This window comes from Cyanistes caeruleus, chromosome 20, assembly GCF_971803275.1.
Source record: "Cyanistes caeruleus chromosome 20, bCyaCae1.hap1.1, whole genome shotgun sequence".
In the NCBI taxonomy this organism is placed as follows: domain Eukaryota; kingdom Metazoa; phylum Chordata; class Aves; order Passeriformes; family Paridae; genus Cyanistes; species Cyanistes caeruleus.
Genome location: NC_141720.1, coordinates 257,339 through 272,626, shown reverse-complemented (window position 1 = coordinate 272,626; position 15,288 = coordinate 257,339). Strand labels below are relative to the sequence as shown.

Sequence of the window (15,288 nt, the reverse complement as noted above, 5' to 3'; positions counted from 1 at the left end):
CGGGGGGCGGGCGGGGGGGGGGGTGTCTGACCGGGGTCGGGGGTAATCGCCAGTGAGGGGTGACCGTGGCGGGGATCAGGGAAGAGGAGGCAGAGCCGGGGCCGTGGCCGCGGCCATCCGGGGCGCCCGTGCCGCCCTTCCCGGCCCCGCTCCCCGCCGCCGATCCCACTGCCGGGACCGGGACCGAGACCGAGACCGAGACCGAGACCGAGACCGAGACCGGGACCGGGACCGGGACCGAGACCGAGACCGGGACCGGCCCCCATCCCCAGAGCCGCTGCCCGGCGGGACCCCGCGCCGCCTGTGGGCGGGGCCTGGCTCCGCGGCCGGGCGCTGGTTGGACGCTGGGCGGGGGGGCGGGGCCTGTCTCCGGAGCCGGGCGCTGGTTGGACGCTGGGCGGAGGGGGCGGGGCACGGAGCGGGCGGCAGCGATGGCGGCCGAGGCGCTGTCGCGGGTGCCGGACGTGCAGATCGATGGCGATGGCGTTTTCAAGTACGTGCTGGTGCGGGTGAGCGGGGCCGGCGCGCCCGCCAAGGATGTCGTGCGAGGCCACGGCTGGGCCGAGTACCACGGTGAGGAACGTCGGCAGTGCGGGGCGGGGCTCGGCTCTGGCCCGGGGTGCCGAGGGAAGCGGCCGCGGGCCCCGGGGGCGGGCGGGGCCTTGCCGGGGGTCTGGCCCGTCTCGGGGGGCTGAGGCGGGGGGGTCCCCGCGTTCCTCCCGCTCCCTCCCTGCAGCCGACTTGTTGGAGCGCACCGCGGAGGAGCTGGCGCGGCACGGGCTGAGCTGCGAGTGCCTGGGCGGCGGCCGCCTCTCCCACCGCCCTCAGGAGAGGAAGATCCACGTCTACGGCTACTCGGTGGTAAGCGGAAACCGGGGGGAGCCCGGCCATGGCCGCGGCATCTCCTTTGGCCGCGTGGGTCCCCCTGACGGCGGCCGAGTCGGCACCGCATCCCCTCGGGGGTGGAAGGGGGGAGCAGGGCGTTCTCCCGGGGGTTCTCCCGAGCGCCGCAGGGAGGGGAGGCTCGGCAGAGCCCTTTCGGGTGAGCGCCGCTCGGCCAGAGCGGGGTCACCCCGTGAACCCCCCCAGCACCTGCCTTTGGGGCTGCCACACACACAGAGCCCCCGGGGGGTCCCGCAGTGGCTGTGCCCACCTCTGGGTGCTGCCAGAGGGAATTGGGCTGCACAAGAACCGTGTCCCCACTTGTTGTGTCCTGAGGGTGTTCCTGCAGGAGTGTCAGGTGTTGTAGGGGCCTTGAAAGGGTAACTGGAGGCACCCTCAGGGACATCACTGGTGTGGTGGGTCCGTGGATGCTGACCCCAGCCCAGGGCTGTGCTGGGTGCTGAGTGCAGAGCCCAGCTGGGACCAGGGTAGGGTGGTGGTCCCCAGGCCACAGTGCACACAGTCTTCCCAGTTTCAGGGTGGCACTGTCCTCTTGCCTGGGTGCTACGCCAGCCGCAGCTGCAGTCAGCCAGGGCTGCCACAGTGGGATTGGCACAGGCTCTGCCTCCTCTCTGCTGCTGGGGTCTGCCAGAGCTACCTTGGTGACTTGCCAGGCTTCCCTGCAAGTGGTTACCCACCAGTGCTCCTTGGGAACCCTCTTTCCTGTGCAGGGCTTTGGACGAGCTGACCACGCTGTGACCACAGAGAAGCTGAAGGCCGAGTATCCCGACTACGAGATCACCTGGGCAGATGAAGGGTACTGACTCCTTTGTCTGTGATGCCAGCCCAGAGCTGACACAGCTGGACACAGCACCGGGGCGGTGGCAGCAGGCTCCCCACGCTTGATGGTGCTCCAGGCTCTCCTGATTTTCTTCTACATTGAACTCGCCCATTCTCCACCATCACTGGACTGTCCCCATGCTGGGTGCTCCCACCTTCCTGGAATGGCAAAGCTGGTGAAGCCAGTGGTTGCTCTGTCCCAGCCTCCAGGTGCCAGGGGCTCAACCCACATGTATCTGTGAGAATTAAAGTCGTTGGGGGAGCACAGCTGCTCTGGTGGCCATGCTCATGGCTCGGCTGCTCCTTCCCAGCTCTGGGACTGCCTGTTGAAAGTGGAAGGGACCCCCCACGTTTTCTGCCCCTTGAGGGGGGCCTGGCATGGGAGCAGGTACAGTCTGGGGTGGGAACAGCAAGAGGTGTATCAGGATTTGCCTTGGAAAGGGCTGAGAAGAGGGAGAGGAAAGCAGTGCCCACACCTGGGGGAGGGAAAGGCAGGGTAGACCTGGGGGAAGACCAGCCCCATCTCCTGTGGGGAGGGAACTGAGCTGCCTGGCAACATGGTTGGGAAGCACATGCCCATTCCACACCTGGAGGAAGAGCATCCTCCCTGCCTTCATCCCTCGGGACCAGCTCTTGTCCCTCAGAATTTCCCAGGAATTCTCCCTTGCTTGTGTTTCCAGTAAGAAGTGATGGGGGGGACTGGGAAAAGCTGCTGGAGGCTTCAGTGGCTGGAGAGCTCCAGGGAGATGTGGAGGCTGGGTTGGTTCAATCGCTGTCCCATGTGGGGCTGGGGCTGGAGGAACTTCCCATCTCAGTTCCAGCCCCATTTCATTGTCTGACTCTGACCCTGTGTGCTCCAAGCTGCTGCCTGGCCATGATCCTGCTCTACTGCCTCGTCCTTATGCCTTCAGGGATGTGGGCTGCTTCCTGTGCACCCAGAGCCATGCAGGATCAGCTCAGCCTGTGCCTGTGTCCCTGTGCCCTCCTGCCAGGGCTTACCTGGGTGACATCCCCTTATACCTTCTCCAAGCTGGGCACGTCCAGCTGAGCCTCTCCTTGTTGGAAGTCCAGTCCCATCATCATCATCAGAGAATCTCCTGTGGAGATACTCAAAACATATCTGAACACATCCTCAAGGATGTGTAGTAGTACTCTTGTGGAGTAGAGGGGTAGGATGGGGTGACCTCCCCTTGTGCCTTCCATTCTGTACTGTCCTGCAATCATCATCACTGCCCCTGGCTCGATCTGCTCCAGTATGCCCACGTCTCATACTGGGGCCACCAGCATCTCCAGTGCAAAGGGGAGGGGTCAGATCTGTGAGAGAGGCTCTGCCCATGGCACCCAGGAGGCCGTGGCACTGGCCTGTGGCCAGCTTGGTGCTGCCAGGTTCTCGGGCAGGGTTCCTGCTCTTCAGCATGCCTGGGCTGGGGGATGTGGGGCTGCTGGTCCCCACTGGGCCTGGCTGGTGCTGGGAGAAGGAGCTCAGCCTGTGTTAAAACTGCCCCTGATGCAATCCTGCTGCAATCTGCCTTCCAGAGCTGTCAGCTCAGTGGGAGGATCTGCTCAGTGGGGCCCCTCTCAGGGCACAGAGGCTGTGGCAGCAGAGGTGAGAGGGGTCCTGTGGTGTAGCAGTCCCTGCTTCCCTTGCCCAGCTGAGGAAACCAGTGGGGTTAGTGGTTGCCATCGCCAAGCAACACTGATAGTGATCTGTGGGGCTCTAGCTGACAAGCTGTACTTTCAGTCTCATCAGCCCTTTCTGGGGTGCTGCTGGGAATGTTCTGCCCAGGAATGACCTGGTTGTGGCCCTGGAGCTGTGTCCCTTCGCCCATTGGAAGTCCTGATCTGGGTGCTGAGATGCTCCTGCCAGCTGGAGCAGAGCAGGCAGGGTGAGGACTGGTTCCTCCCGATGGCATCTTAGGATCCCCAGGCTCCAGGGAGACCTTAGAGCCCCTTCCAGTGCCTAAAGGGGCTCCGGGAGAGCTAGAGAGGGATGTTGGACAAGAGCTTAGGGCAAGACAAAAGGGAATAGCTTCCCACTGCCAGGGGGCAGGGTAAGATGGAATGCTGGAGATATTTGTGACTCCCAGCTCAGCTGTTCTCTCTGGCCAGAGTGCAGCCCACTGCCAAACCTGCACCCAAAGTCTCCCCCACTCTCTTCATGCACAGGGACTGGCAGAGCCCTGAAGTCCCTGCCAGAGGTGCCAGCTCTCCCCACAGGGCTGGCAGCATCCCTGGCTCAGCAGAAAGTGTCCTCATCCCTCACCAAGCCGGCACGTTCCAGTGGGCTGTGCCCCGTCCCAGTCAGAGTTGCAGCCAGCGTCTTCTTCTGGGTGGAAAGCGAGCTGAAGAAGAGCTGTTCAGCGGGGAAAAGTCAAAGGTCTCCCTGGGGCACCTGGCTCCAGCCCCTGTTGTGGTGCCGGTGGTGCTGCTGACAGGGTTGCACTGCGCTGTCCCAGCCTCGCCATAAACCCGCTGCCCGGCCAGGAAAGCGATAACAGCGGGGCTGAAGTCCAAGGCAGGCAGGTCCTGGGGAGCACATTCCAGCCCGGGGCTGACGGTGTGGCCTCTCGCAGCTCCGTTTTACCGTCGCGGTGGCCGGGATGGCTGCAGGCAGGCAGGCGATGCTGGCCCTCCTGGTGCTGCTGGGTGAGCTCTGCCGACAGGGACGGGGGAGTTGTGTCTCTGGAGGGGAAGGGGAAGGGGCCCCCGTGCTGGCTGCTGTGCTCTGCTGCTCCCCAGCAGTTTGCCCCAGCACTGGGGGCCGGGGCAGGTGCAGCCCACTGGGTTCTGCTGGTGAAGTCAGCCCGGGGTTCTCAGGGCGAGCTGGTGCTGGAGCCCCCAGCACCGGGCTGGGGATCACCAATGGCTTTTGTTCAGCGTGGCCCAGAAAATGCCCAGATTTTTCTGTTTCTTCCCAAAAGGGGGCTGGGACTCGAAGCACGGGTGCGATATAGCAGAGTCAGTGCCCCGGCAGGCTCTGGCACCCCGAGGCTGACGGTGGGAGGTGGCAGCGGGAGGGATGTAGGGTGCCGTGACAGAGTCGGGGGGGTTGTCCAGGGAAAGATGCTACTGGGAGCTCAGTTCCTGCCCCGGCAGGGTCCCAGACCGAGATCCCCAGGCAAATGTCACATGCAGGTCACGCGTGCCCTCCGTCACCTGCTGTGCACCCTGCCTGGTTCCTTGCAGCGTGTTCCGCCCTGTTGTCTCTCCCATAGCCAGAGCCGTCCTCCCCAGTGGGTCCGTTGTCCTCAACAGCTGCAACAGCGTGGCTGAGCAGCTCTGCAACTTTGTCTGTGACTGCAGTGACTGCTCGGATGAGAACCAGTGTGGTGGGTGCCCAGACCCCCCAGGCCCCCAGTCCCACCCTCAGTCCCTGCTCCTGGGGTGAGAGCAGGCTGTGTAGTGGGGAGTGTTGTGGGTGCCCAGGACGGGTGCAGGGTCCCTCAAGATGGGCACTAAGGTGGGTGCAGATCTAGGGGTTAGGGGCAGGTCCTTTGTGCAGGTGTCCAGGGTGAACACCAGTCGCCTGGGTGCAGGTGAGTCTGTCAGGTGGGTGCAGCCCCCCAGGGTGGGTGCAGTTCCCTGGGGTGGGCACAGGTCCCCAGGGTGGCCTCAAACCTGCCTTGACCCCCCCCATCTGCCTACCCTCAGGGTACTTACGGGGCTCAGCAGTGCTGGGCACCCCCTTCACCTGTGACTTTGAGGACAGTGACTGTGGCTGGCAGGACGTGAGCACCTCGACGTATGGATGGGTGCGAGGCCGGGCCAGCCTGGCCATGTGGGGTGTGGGGCCTCATTCAGACCACACCATGGGCACTGACCTGGGTAAGTGGGAGCTGCTTGGTGAGCAGCCTCTGGGCACCCACAGCACCACTCCACTGGGCTATGGGTGCCCTGGACTTGGGGGAGCAAATCCTCCATCCTTGTAGGTGCAGGGGACAGAGCAGACACATGGAGGGGCAGGAGTAGTGCTGGCACAGCTCTGGTGCCACCCCATGGGGCTGCAGCCCCCACTCTGCTTTCTGCCCTCCCCAGGTTGGTTCTTGATGACCATGTCCCCCCCAACAAAGACCACGGCCACAGCCTGGCTCAGGTCACCAGAGATGCGGGAAGCAGCTGCCACATGTGAGATCAGAGCCTGGTATCACCTCTCAGGGAGCTGTGAGCACACCCAAGGTGGGCACAGGCAGCATCAGCTACCGGGCAGTGAGGATGGGGGGCAGCGGGGAGGGATGGGGCCATCTGCCCCTGTGGCAGGGACCGAGCCACCAGTACCTTGAGATGAGTCCTTTCCATCCTGTTTGTCTCTTCCACGCTCCACACACAGAGCTGGTGGGACCTGGGGGTCCCAGCTCTGGCCCCCAGAGCTGGTGAGGCTCCGTTTGTTCCTTTGGACACCCCAGGATGCCCCATACCAAGGGCATTTTCGGGGCTTCCCTCAGGGCAGAACCAGACAGAGCAGCCGGTGCTGCGCCTGGCTGTGGCACACAAGGACGAGGTGGTGGGGCTGTGGCAGAGCCCCAGGCACTGCAGTGAGGGCTGGCACCAGCTGGTTGCCTACCCCGGCCGGATCACGGAGCGGTTCCAGGTCAGACAGTGTTGGTACCCAGGCTGGGACCAGAGGAGCTGAGTGATGTTCTGAGACCCAGCTGATGCCATCCCCATCCTCCCACCACAGCTCATCTTCTCCCTGACACAACCACCCACCTGCGGGGCACAGGTGGCACTCGATGACATCATGTTCAGGAACTGTGGCTTACCAGGTGAGTCCCACATCTGCTGGGACGTGAACTGGGATCTTGGGGGAACTGGGTGGGGTGCAAAGCCCGGGGGAACTCTCCCATTGCTCGCTATGTCTTGGGGCACTGTGCCCTGGCCAGAGCATGAGGCGGGCAGTGAAAACCCGTTCCTTGAGCCACCCCAGGGAGCGGTGTGGGAGCGCTCTGGTCCCCGTGGGACCAGCCGCTGTCTGACGCGTGTCCCCCCGCGGCAGGGGTCGGGCAGCAGGTCTGCGGGGCCCAGGAGAGCCGCTGCCCCCGCGGCTCCTGCCTGCCACAGCGCCGGTTCTGCGACGGCACCGACGACTGCGGGGACGGCTCGGACGAGGCCGCGGCGCAGTGCAGTGAGCACCCGTGGCCCCGGGACGAGTCCTGCGGATGGGCTGAGGGTCTGCCTTGCTGGGGCAAAGCTGAGCTCTGGGCTGGCAGTTCTGCCCCACGCCAGAGGGCAAAATGACCCCGAGGGTTTGCAGAGGGGTGGCATCAGCCCAGCCCCATTGCAGGGACCTACCTGCCCAAGGGAGGGCTGCGACCCCGGTCTTTGGGTCACTGCTGTCCTTTCTCACAGAGAACTTCACCCGCTGCTCCTTTGACCGCGATCTCTGTGGCTGGGAGGCAGCAGCCGGGTCACCAGCGTGGGGCAGGAACACGAGCCTGGACCTGGGCACCTCCTATGGCATTCCCACTCGGGACCACAGCAACAGCAGCAGGGATGGTACGTGGTGGGCACCAGCGGAGCCCCACTGCACGTGGATGTGCCCTGAGGTGACACATGCCTGGGCTCTGCTCAAGGCTGTGCCAGGACAGCGGCGTCCTGCGCCCACACGTCTGCCTGGCTCCACTCAGCCCCAGCATCTCCTGCAGGTTTTTTCCTCCATGTGGGCAGCGGCCTCACTGCACGGGGTGGTGGCACAGCTCAGCTCAGCAGCCCCACTTTCCAAGCCACCAACTCCTGTTCTGTGAGTCACAGCTGGGACCTCATGTCTCAGCTTATGTGGGCATAGTGCTGATGGGAGATGGGGTTCCCAGCTCTGGGTACCCTCATGTAGGGCTGGGGCTGTGGTTGGCCCTCGCTGAGGATGGGCATCAGGTTTCTGAGGCTGGTTAGGTGACATCTCTGACGCCCACTGGGAGCTCTGGGGTACCTTACAGCCCCTCTGTGGGATGCAGGGGGCTCTGTGCCCCTGCCCTGAGGGTTCATCCTCCTCCCCATCCCCAGCTTGTGCTGTACTGCCACCTCCATGGCTCAGACACCAGCAACCTCAGCATCTTCTACGTGACCAACTCTACCAAGCATCTGATGAGGGAAAGAACAGGAGACCTGGGCAGCTGCTGGGTCCGGGAGAGAGTGGATTTTAACGTGACAGATCCCTTCAAGGTGGGCTGGTGCTGTGCTGGGGGGAGCTGGGCTGACCCTGGGGTCGGGGACCACAGCTGTGTACAGGGGCAGCACCACCCCCAAGCCCACCGTGGCCATGCCAGCCCATGCTGTGCCCCCCTGTCAGCCACAGCATCGCCCTGCTCCCACTGAGTCCCTTCCTGGGGAGAACATGTGTCAGTCTGTGACAGGTTCTGGCTCCCCCCATCCCATGGTTCCCTGGTGTCGCCCTAATCCCCCTCATATTGTGCAGGACCCCTCGCTGATGTTGCTGACATGGTGCTTCCCTGCAGGTGCTGATTGAGGGGGTGGCTGGCCGTGGGGGAACCGTGGCCATCGATGACCTGATCCTGTCTCAGGGCTGTGTGAAGGAGCAGGGTGAGCTGGTGGGCAGTGTCCCTCACCCTGCTCCAGTGGGCAGCTGTCCCAGGTGTCTTGTGCCCATGGCACTGTGCCTAAAGGACCCCCAGCATGGTCTGCCTGTCCCTCTGCTCATCACAGGGACCATCCTGGCTGCAGCACAGCAAACATTTGCCCTGGGGTGCTGGTATCTTTATCCTGTCGCCATGACACTCTCTGTGTCACAATGTGTCACACAAGCAGCTCTTACTAGGCCCTGGGTCCCCTTCAGCTGGTGGGAACTGGGATGGGATGGGATGGGATGGGATGGGATGGGATGGGATGGGATGGGGGAAATGGAGAGCCAGGGAGATGCTTGGGGACAAGGGACAGCGGTGTGAAGGTCTGACATTGATGCTGTTGCTGGGCCCTTTCACCACTGCTCTCCATCCTGGGGTGTTTCACCATCAGAGAAGCCTCTGGTCATGCTGCCACGCCAGGCAGATGCCAGCTCCTGCGCAGCAGATGAGGTGGCCTGTGACAATGGGGACTGCATTGCCGCAGAGCTGGCCTGCGACTTCGCTGCCACGTGCGCTGATGGCTCCGACGAGAAGCTCTGTGGTGAGAGCCAAGGCAGGCACCCACACCAGTGCCCCGGCAGTGCAGGGGACCAGACACCCTTGGCACATGAGTGTCCTGGGAGAACAGTGGCCTGGGAAGACTGAGCCTGGAGTTTTGGGTTGCCCAGAGCAGCTGTGGCTGCCCCTGGATCCCTGGAAGTGTCCAAGGCTGACTGGACAGGGTTTGGAGTACCCTGGGATAGTGGAGGGTGTCCCTACCCATGGCAGAGGAATGGAATGAGATGAACTTCAAGCTCCTTCCAACCCAAACCAGTCTGGGATTCTGGAATTCTTTGACTTTGCAGGGACAACAACTTTCGAGTCAGGGACTGGAGGCTGGCATGACATCAGCGTGGGGCGGCTGCGCTGGGGTCTGCAGAAGGTCCCTGAATCTGACATCTTCCTCACAGGTGAGGCTGTTCTCACCACCCAGACAATGCTCTTCAGTGCTCAGCACCACGGGAGCCCCCCGAGCAGGGCCCTGCAGTGGCTGCCACAGCACAATGGGGATGATGGGCAGGCAGGATGCTAGGCTGGGGGTGCTACCAGTGATGTGAGACCCCAGACCTCACCTCACAGAGTGTTTCTGTGCCCAGGGACTTTCCTGGCCCTCCAGACAGGAGAAGGACAGATGGTGGGTCCTGCAAAGGCACGATCGCCTCTGCTGGGCCCCTCTGGCCCTGCCTGCACCATGGAGATGAGCTACTACATCTACAGTGATCCCCAAGGTAACTTCTGCCCACCCCCAGAGTGCCCTGCCTGCTTCCTGCCCCCAGACCTCCCATACCCACCTGCCTTTGCTGCCTCTGCCAACCCTGCTTTGCCCCATCACATCATCCTGGAGCTGGGGTGTCCATGTCCCTGTCTGTGTCCCTGCACCCTGTGACCACGGGCTGGTGCCATGGAGGGCTCCCACAGGGTGGCCAGGGGTTTTGGGTACCCACAGCCTCTGCACCACCTCTTGTTCCAGGCTTCCTCGCCATCAGTGTCACAGATCACACCACTGGCACCACCCAGCTGGCCTGGCAGGCACAAGGTCGTGGCAGCACAACTGGGGGTCATGTCCGTGTCCCACTGGGAGAGAGAAGCCGGCCCTTCCAGGTGTTCTGGATGCACAGGGACCAACCTGGGGGGCTTTCAGTGGCAAGTGCCAGTGCTGCCAGGCACCCTGGGCTCATGGCTGATGCCCCCAGGTCGAGCTGCTGGCACTAGTGGATCTCCAGAGCTCAGCGAGTGTCGGTGTTGACAACGTGACATTTGAGCAGTGCTACCCCGATGTGGTGTCACCCACAGCTGCAGGTACAGCCAGGGGTGTGTGGGCAGGAGGGTAACCCCAGACCCTTTCCATGGGGGCTGCCTGGTGGCTGTCACTCTGTCCAAGAGCAGGACCACGGTGCAGAAGGCCAAGAGCCAGGGCCAAGCACATATCCTGCCTTGGCTTTGGACCCCTGTGTAGGGTAAAACTGGGGAGTGGGGCAGGGAAGCAGGGGAAAAGGGGTGTTTGGGGGACCCATTTGCTTTTGTGATGCCTTACCCCTTTCCACCTCCACACTGTCACCTCTCTCTGGCCAGAGCTGTCCTGCAACTTTGAGAGGGGCATGTGTGGCTGGTACCAGGATCTGTCCAGTGACTTCAAATGGGTCCACAGCATGGAGCAGGGACAGGGCTCTGACCACACCACTGGCTCAGGTAAGGGGCTGGTTGCTCTTTGGGGGAACCCAGGAGCCCAGGGCATCCCACGGCCTTCAATCCCCATGGCCATGACATGCCCTGTGCACTCCCAGCAGCCCCATGCCTACGGAGTAAGCTCACCTAGGGCAGCTGGGAGCACCCCAGATCTGGGCTGTGGGTGATGTGGAGCACTCACATCATGATCCCTCCATCCTGGCTATCCCAAACATTCAGGCTACTTCTTGTCCGTGGACCCCTCTGTGCCATGGAGCCACGGGCAGCGGGCCCAGCTCCTCACCTCCCTCCAGGAGCCAGCCACTGCCCCACGCTGTCTCTCCTTCTGGTATCGCCTGGCTGGCCCACAAATTGGTGTGTCCCCCATGGCATCCTCCCAAGGCTGCCCAGCCAGCTCCACTCTGAGGACAGTGGGGTCCTCAAGGGCTGTGGGATGGCTGCCCCTACACCACCCTCTGCCCAGGTACCCTGAACCTTAAGCTGTGGCCAGAGGGAGGGGAGGAGGTGGTGCTGTGGACCCGCCGAGGAACCCAGGGCAGCATCTGGCACCGGGCATGGGCAACACTGCCTGCCACGGGCCAGCAGCGGTACCAGGTGAGGACCAGGCCCCCCATGTCCCTGGGACCAGCAAGGCACAGCGTGTCTGACACCGCTGCCTGGGGGCAGGTGGCTTTCGAGGTGCTGCATGATGGTTTCCTGGGGGACGTGGGGCTGGATGACATTGCACAGACAGCGGGGCCCTGTGGGGCCGAGCTCTCCTGCTCCTTCGAGGCCGAGGGCTGTGGGCTGGCAGCCAGTGGAGAGGGCACCTGGCAGCGACAGAGCAACAGCACTGGCACCACCGCTGGCCCTGTGGCTGACCACACCACCGGCACTGCCACAGGTACGGGATTGTGGCAGCTCTGTTGCTTCCCTGCTGCACTGAGTGTCCCCCCCTGCCTGCTCTGAGTGTCCTGCCTGTACCCCACACCAGCCCTGCCTGCTCTCCCTGTGTCATGCCTGCCCTGCCCTCCCTAGGATGAGCAGAAGGCAATACTGCACATGGCTTCCCAACCCTGGAGCTCCCCAAATGCAGTCTCCCAGCCCCAGGGCTCCCTAATCCTGGGAAGATTCCCAATCTGGGGAGACTCCTTGACCTGGGGGGAAAACCCAGCCCCAGTTGTCCCCTGGTGCTCCCCAGCAGGGCTGGGCAGGGGTCACAGCACAGAGGCATCTCTCCTCCAGGCCATTACATGGTGGTGAACATGGGCAGGGTCTTCCTGCCTGCAGGGCACGTGGCTACCCTCACCTCCCAGCCCTACCAGCCCTCCACGTCTGCCCAGTGCCTGGCCTTCTGGTACCAGCTGAGCACTGGGACCCCAGGTGAGCACCACCTGCCTTGAGACCCCTGGGGGCACCTCCAGGTGGGTGGGGGCCCCATGTGGCACAGCCCTGGACCCCTCCTCCATGTTGGGTGCCCTGGGTAGGCTCCCTCGGGGTGTATGTGCAGCAGAGCAGGGCGAGGAGGAAGGTTCTGAGCATTAGCACCATGGAAGGGGACAACTGGCACCGCAGCCACATCACTGTCCAGCCCGATGGCGACTGGCAGGTGAGACAAGGCAGGGTGCTGGGGGCAGCGTGAGGTGATGAGGGGTGTTTGGAGGCTGCCAGCCTCAGCATGTCACCCTGCCCAGGTGGTGTTTGAGGCAGTGGGAGCTGGGGGTGACCACGGATACATTGCACTGGACGACCTGCATGTGTCGGATGGAGCCTGCCCTGAACTAGGTGAGACCCCACCCCACAGGGGCACTGTGGATCAGAGGGGGAGGATGGGACATCCTGTGGGGGCATGTAAGCCACGGGGATGGGGACAGACCTGTTCCTGCCCTGCGCCTGGCCTGGCCCAAAGCTGGGGGAAGTGTGTACCACCCAGGTGCCCCATCTCCAGCCAGGCAGCACTGGGTGTCTCACAGCGCTGCTTTCCTCTCAGCATCCTGTGACTTCGAGCAGGACACTTGTGGCTGGAGCAGCCCCTCCAACCCCCGCTTGCACAGCTTTGCCTGGGGCTGGAAGAATGGGATCACCCTGGCCAAGTACCCTGGCCCTGAGCAGGATCACACCCTGGGCAAAAGGAATGGTAGGAAACACCCATCCCTGCCTCGGCACCCTGGCATGGCCAGAGTGAGGAAGAGGAGCTGGGGATGGATGGAGTCAGTCCAGTACACCCTGTGAGGCCTGGCTCCACAGCATCCCTGTCCCCTTTTCACCTGGGAGGGGCAGCTCAGCCCCAAGGGCAGTGAGGTGCAGGGCTGGTTTGTGCCATTCTCCGGGCATCGCTCTGGGGAAGAGTGGGACAAGCAGGGTGGGACAAATGGGTGCAGAACTGAGTGACACCCTGCACTCTGTCCCTGCCCACCCAGGTCACTACATGCACTTTGACACCAGCGTGCTGGGTGCTGGGGGCACCAGTGCCCTGCTGGAGAGCCCACCTCTGCCCATGGCCACCGATTCCTGCCTGCGCTTCTGGTACCACATGGACATCCCAGAGCACCTTTGTGAGCACTGCAGGGGCCGGGAGGAGATGCTGTCCCTGGGTCTCACGTATGGGAGTGGGGGCCTCAGTCATCCCCACCTGTAGACCATGGACACTCTGCTTCAGCTCCAGCTGGGCGGTGGCAATGGCCCATTCCCTCTGGCTGCTGCCTTCCCTGTAGAGGGTGGCTCTTGTGGGCTCGGGGCAGCTGTGACCCCAAGATGCCTGTGTCCCCTCCTTGCAGGCAGTGGGGAGCTGCGGGTGACGCTGCAGGGCGCCGCGGGGCAGCGCACGGTGTGGAGCGTGGCAGGGCACCGCAGCCGGGGCTGGCAGGGCGCCGTGGTGCCCGTGCACAGCCCCAGTGAGTTCCAGGTAAGTGGGGCCACCCTGGGGTGCAGAGTGTCTCCGGGGGTGCATCAGCCCCCCAGATCCCACCTTCCCCCACAGATCAGCTTTGAGATCACCACGTGGAGGTGGCCGATGGAGGGGACAGTGGCACTGGATGACATCGTGTACAGCGCCAGGGTGGGCTGCCATTCCAGCCCAGAGAGTCCAGTGGAAGGTGCAGGGGTGGGGGGGCAGTTCTGGCTCTTACAGGTCAACCCAGAGCTGCCCAGCGTGCTGGGCTGAGGCTGGAGGCAGCTCTCTGGGCAGTGGGTCGAGCCTGACAGCATTTCCTCCCCCTGCAGAGAAACTCCCCGGCAGTTTTGTGACAGAGGTGGTGCTCAGTCTGCTCCTAGCCCTCGTCATCGTGGCGCTTGTGGCTCTTGGGGGCTGGTACTGGCTGAAACAGCGAGAGCTGGCGAGCAAGACACCGACAGAGAGCAGCAGGCCCCAGGGCTTCGACAACATCACCTTCCGAGATGTAAGGACAGGGTGAAGGACTGCCCTGGTTACCCCAGCTGTGCCAAAACAGCATTTTCCTAAAAGCTCAGCAAATGCCAGCAGATCCTCCCTGATCCCACATTCCGCCAACGCGACAGGGAGGTGCAAAGGGCTCTGCCTCTTATCTGCTTGTTGACAAACAAGTGCCCCGAGCTGTAGGACTGACCTAAAAGTGCTGCTGCCACCAGGCAGCTGCTCCCAGAAGAGCTGAGTGTGCTCCCACCCCAGAGTCTTGTGGGAAGGGGGTCTGACAAACCCAGCTCATCTTCACTCAGCCAGCACTCAAATTAGTGCAAGGTTGCTTAAGCTACAGGTTCCTTGGACAGATCTGGTGGCACAAGATCTGCAGCAGTCACCAACCCCAGCATGGACTCCAACAACAATCGTGGAGCCCCTTGGGTGCACTGGGGGTTTGGTGCCTCTGCCAGGGTCACAGGAGGCTGGCACACAGATTGTCCTCACTGCAGCCTGGAAGCAATCCTGGTGCTTCACAGCAGACAGCCCACATTTGTCACCAATTCCCACTCACCTTTCTTTTCAGGACAAGGTTATTATATCTCCAAGGGAGGAGGATGAGTCTTGAAATTAGCAGCCAGCAGCAGGAATTGCCTGCTCCCCCAGGCAGACCACCCCTCGACAGGAACCCACGCTCCATCAGTCGCCTGCTCTCTGCCCCCGGCACCGGGGAGCTGGCGACCCAGGGAGCCTGCCCCACACAGGGACACACCCCTGGCATCACTACCTCCAAGTGTTCGGGAAAAGCGTTTTTGTTGTTTGTAACATGAACTTTCTGCTTCCAAGACACAGCAATGTGCCCGTGCTTTGGCAGGGGGCAGGAGTGGGAGTTCTCACAGTGGCTGTCCTCATCCAAACAGGGGTCTAGCCTTGGGAAGTGGGGGTGAAGTGTGGGGTGCTGGCCCCCAGAGCTGGGAAGAGCAGTGCATGCTGCAGAGGGTGTGAGCCACTTCCCAAGCCCAGGACAAAGAACAAGAGCTCCTAGGGCACAGAGACCCCACAGGGAAGAAGCTCAGTGCTGGTTTTGGGGAGGGTGAGTGGTGGGTGGGAGAGCAGGGAGCAGAAGGGGGCACCACACAGCACCCCTGAGGGCAACAGGCAGCTCCCAAATCTGGTGTCCACCTGCTGCCCACACACTTTGTGAATGCACTTTATAAATGTCACTAGGAAACCCAAAAATGTTCCTGAGGTGCAGGCTGGGTTCAGGGCCTGGACCCCAACCCTTGCACCCACCACATCTGAGCCCAGGACCCCTCCCTCACCCCCTGCTTTCACACCTGAATGCTGTGAACTCCAAACCCAGCCCCACACACAGACCAGTTCAGCCCCTGCATGAGGAGCCCACCAGTATCC

At 62.8% G+C, this 15,288-nt stretch overlaps 2 protein-coding genes across 6 annotated transcripts; both read left to right on the top strand.

Moving 5' to 3' along the window:
- The first annotated feature begins 386 nt into the window (after window positions 1-386).
- Window positions 387-1,989, top strand: PHPT1 (phosphohistidine phosphatase 1). The gene is made up of 3 exons (XM_086858230.1): window positions 387-573; window positions 737-861; window positions 1,614-1,989. Exons 1-3 carry the CDS (start codon window positions 432-434, stop codon window positions 1,704-1,706), a joined length of 360 nt encoding a protein of 119 aa, XP_086714356.1. The 5' UTR covers window positions 387-431; the 3' UTR covers window positions 1,707-1,989.
- A 32-nt stretch (window positions 1,990-2,021) lies between these two features.
- MAMDC4 (MAM domain containing 4) lies at window positions 2,022-14,720 on the top strand. 5 transcript variants are annotated; one of them, XM_023938020.2, is made up of 29 exons: window positions 4,241-4,368; window positions 4,938-5,051; window positions 5,374-5,547; window positions 5,758-5,898; window positions 6,165-6,310; window positions 6,401-6,485; window positions 6,716-6,844; window positions 7,069-7,215; window positions 7,365-7,459; window positions 7,720-7,878; window positions 8,172-8,256; window positions 8,689-8,838; window positions 9,143-9,247; window positions 9,434-9,565; window positions 9,808-9,938; window positions 10,031-10,136; window positions 10,410-10,526; window positions 10,743-10,877; window positions 10,987-11,117; window positions 11,190-11,406; window positions 11,748-11,885; window positions 11,990-12,111; window positions 12,197-12,287; window positions 12,493-12,639; window positions 12,923-13,057; window positions 13,280-13,407; window positions 13,483-13,597; window positions 13,725-13,900; window positions 14,462-14,720. In XM_023938020.2, exons 1-29 carry the CDS (start codon window positions 4,323-4,325, stop codon window positions 14,501-14,503), a joined length of 3,639 nt encoding a protein of 1,212 aa, XP_023793788.2. In that variant the 5' UTR covers window positions 4,241-4,322; the 3' UTR covers window positions 14,504-14,720. The 5 variants fall into 5 exon arrangements, with proteins under 5 accessions (XP_086714328.1, XP_023793788.2, XP_086714327.1 ...); XM_086858202.1 differs by lacking the exons at window positions 4,241-4,368; window positions 4,938-5,051 and adding an exon at window positions 2,022-2,110; XM_086858201.1 differs by lacking the exon at window positions 6,716-6,844.
- Window positions 14,721-15,288: the final 568 nt, after the last annotated feature.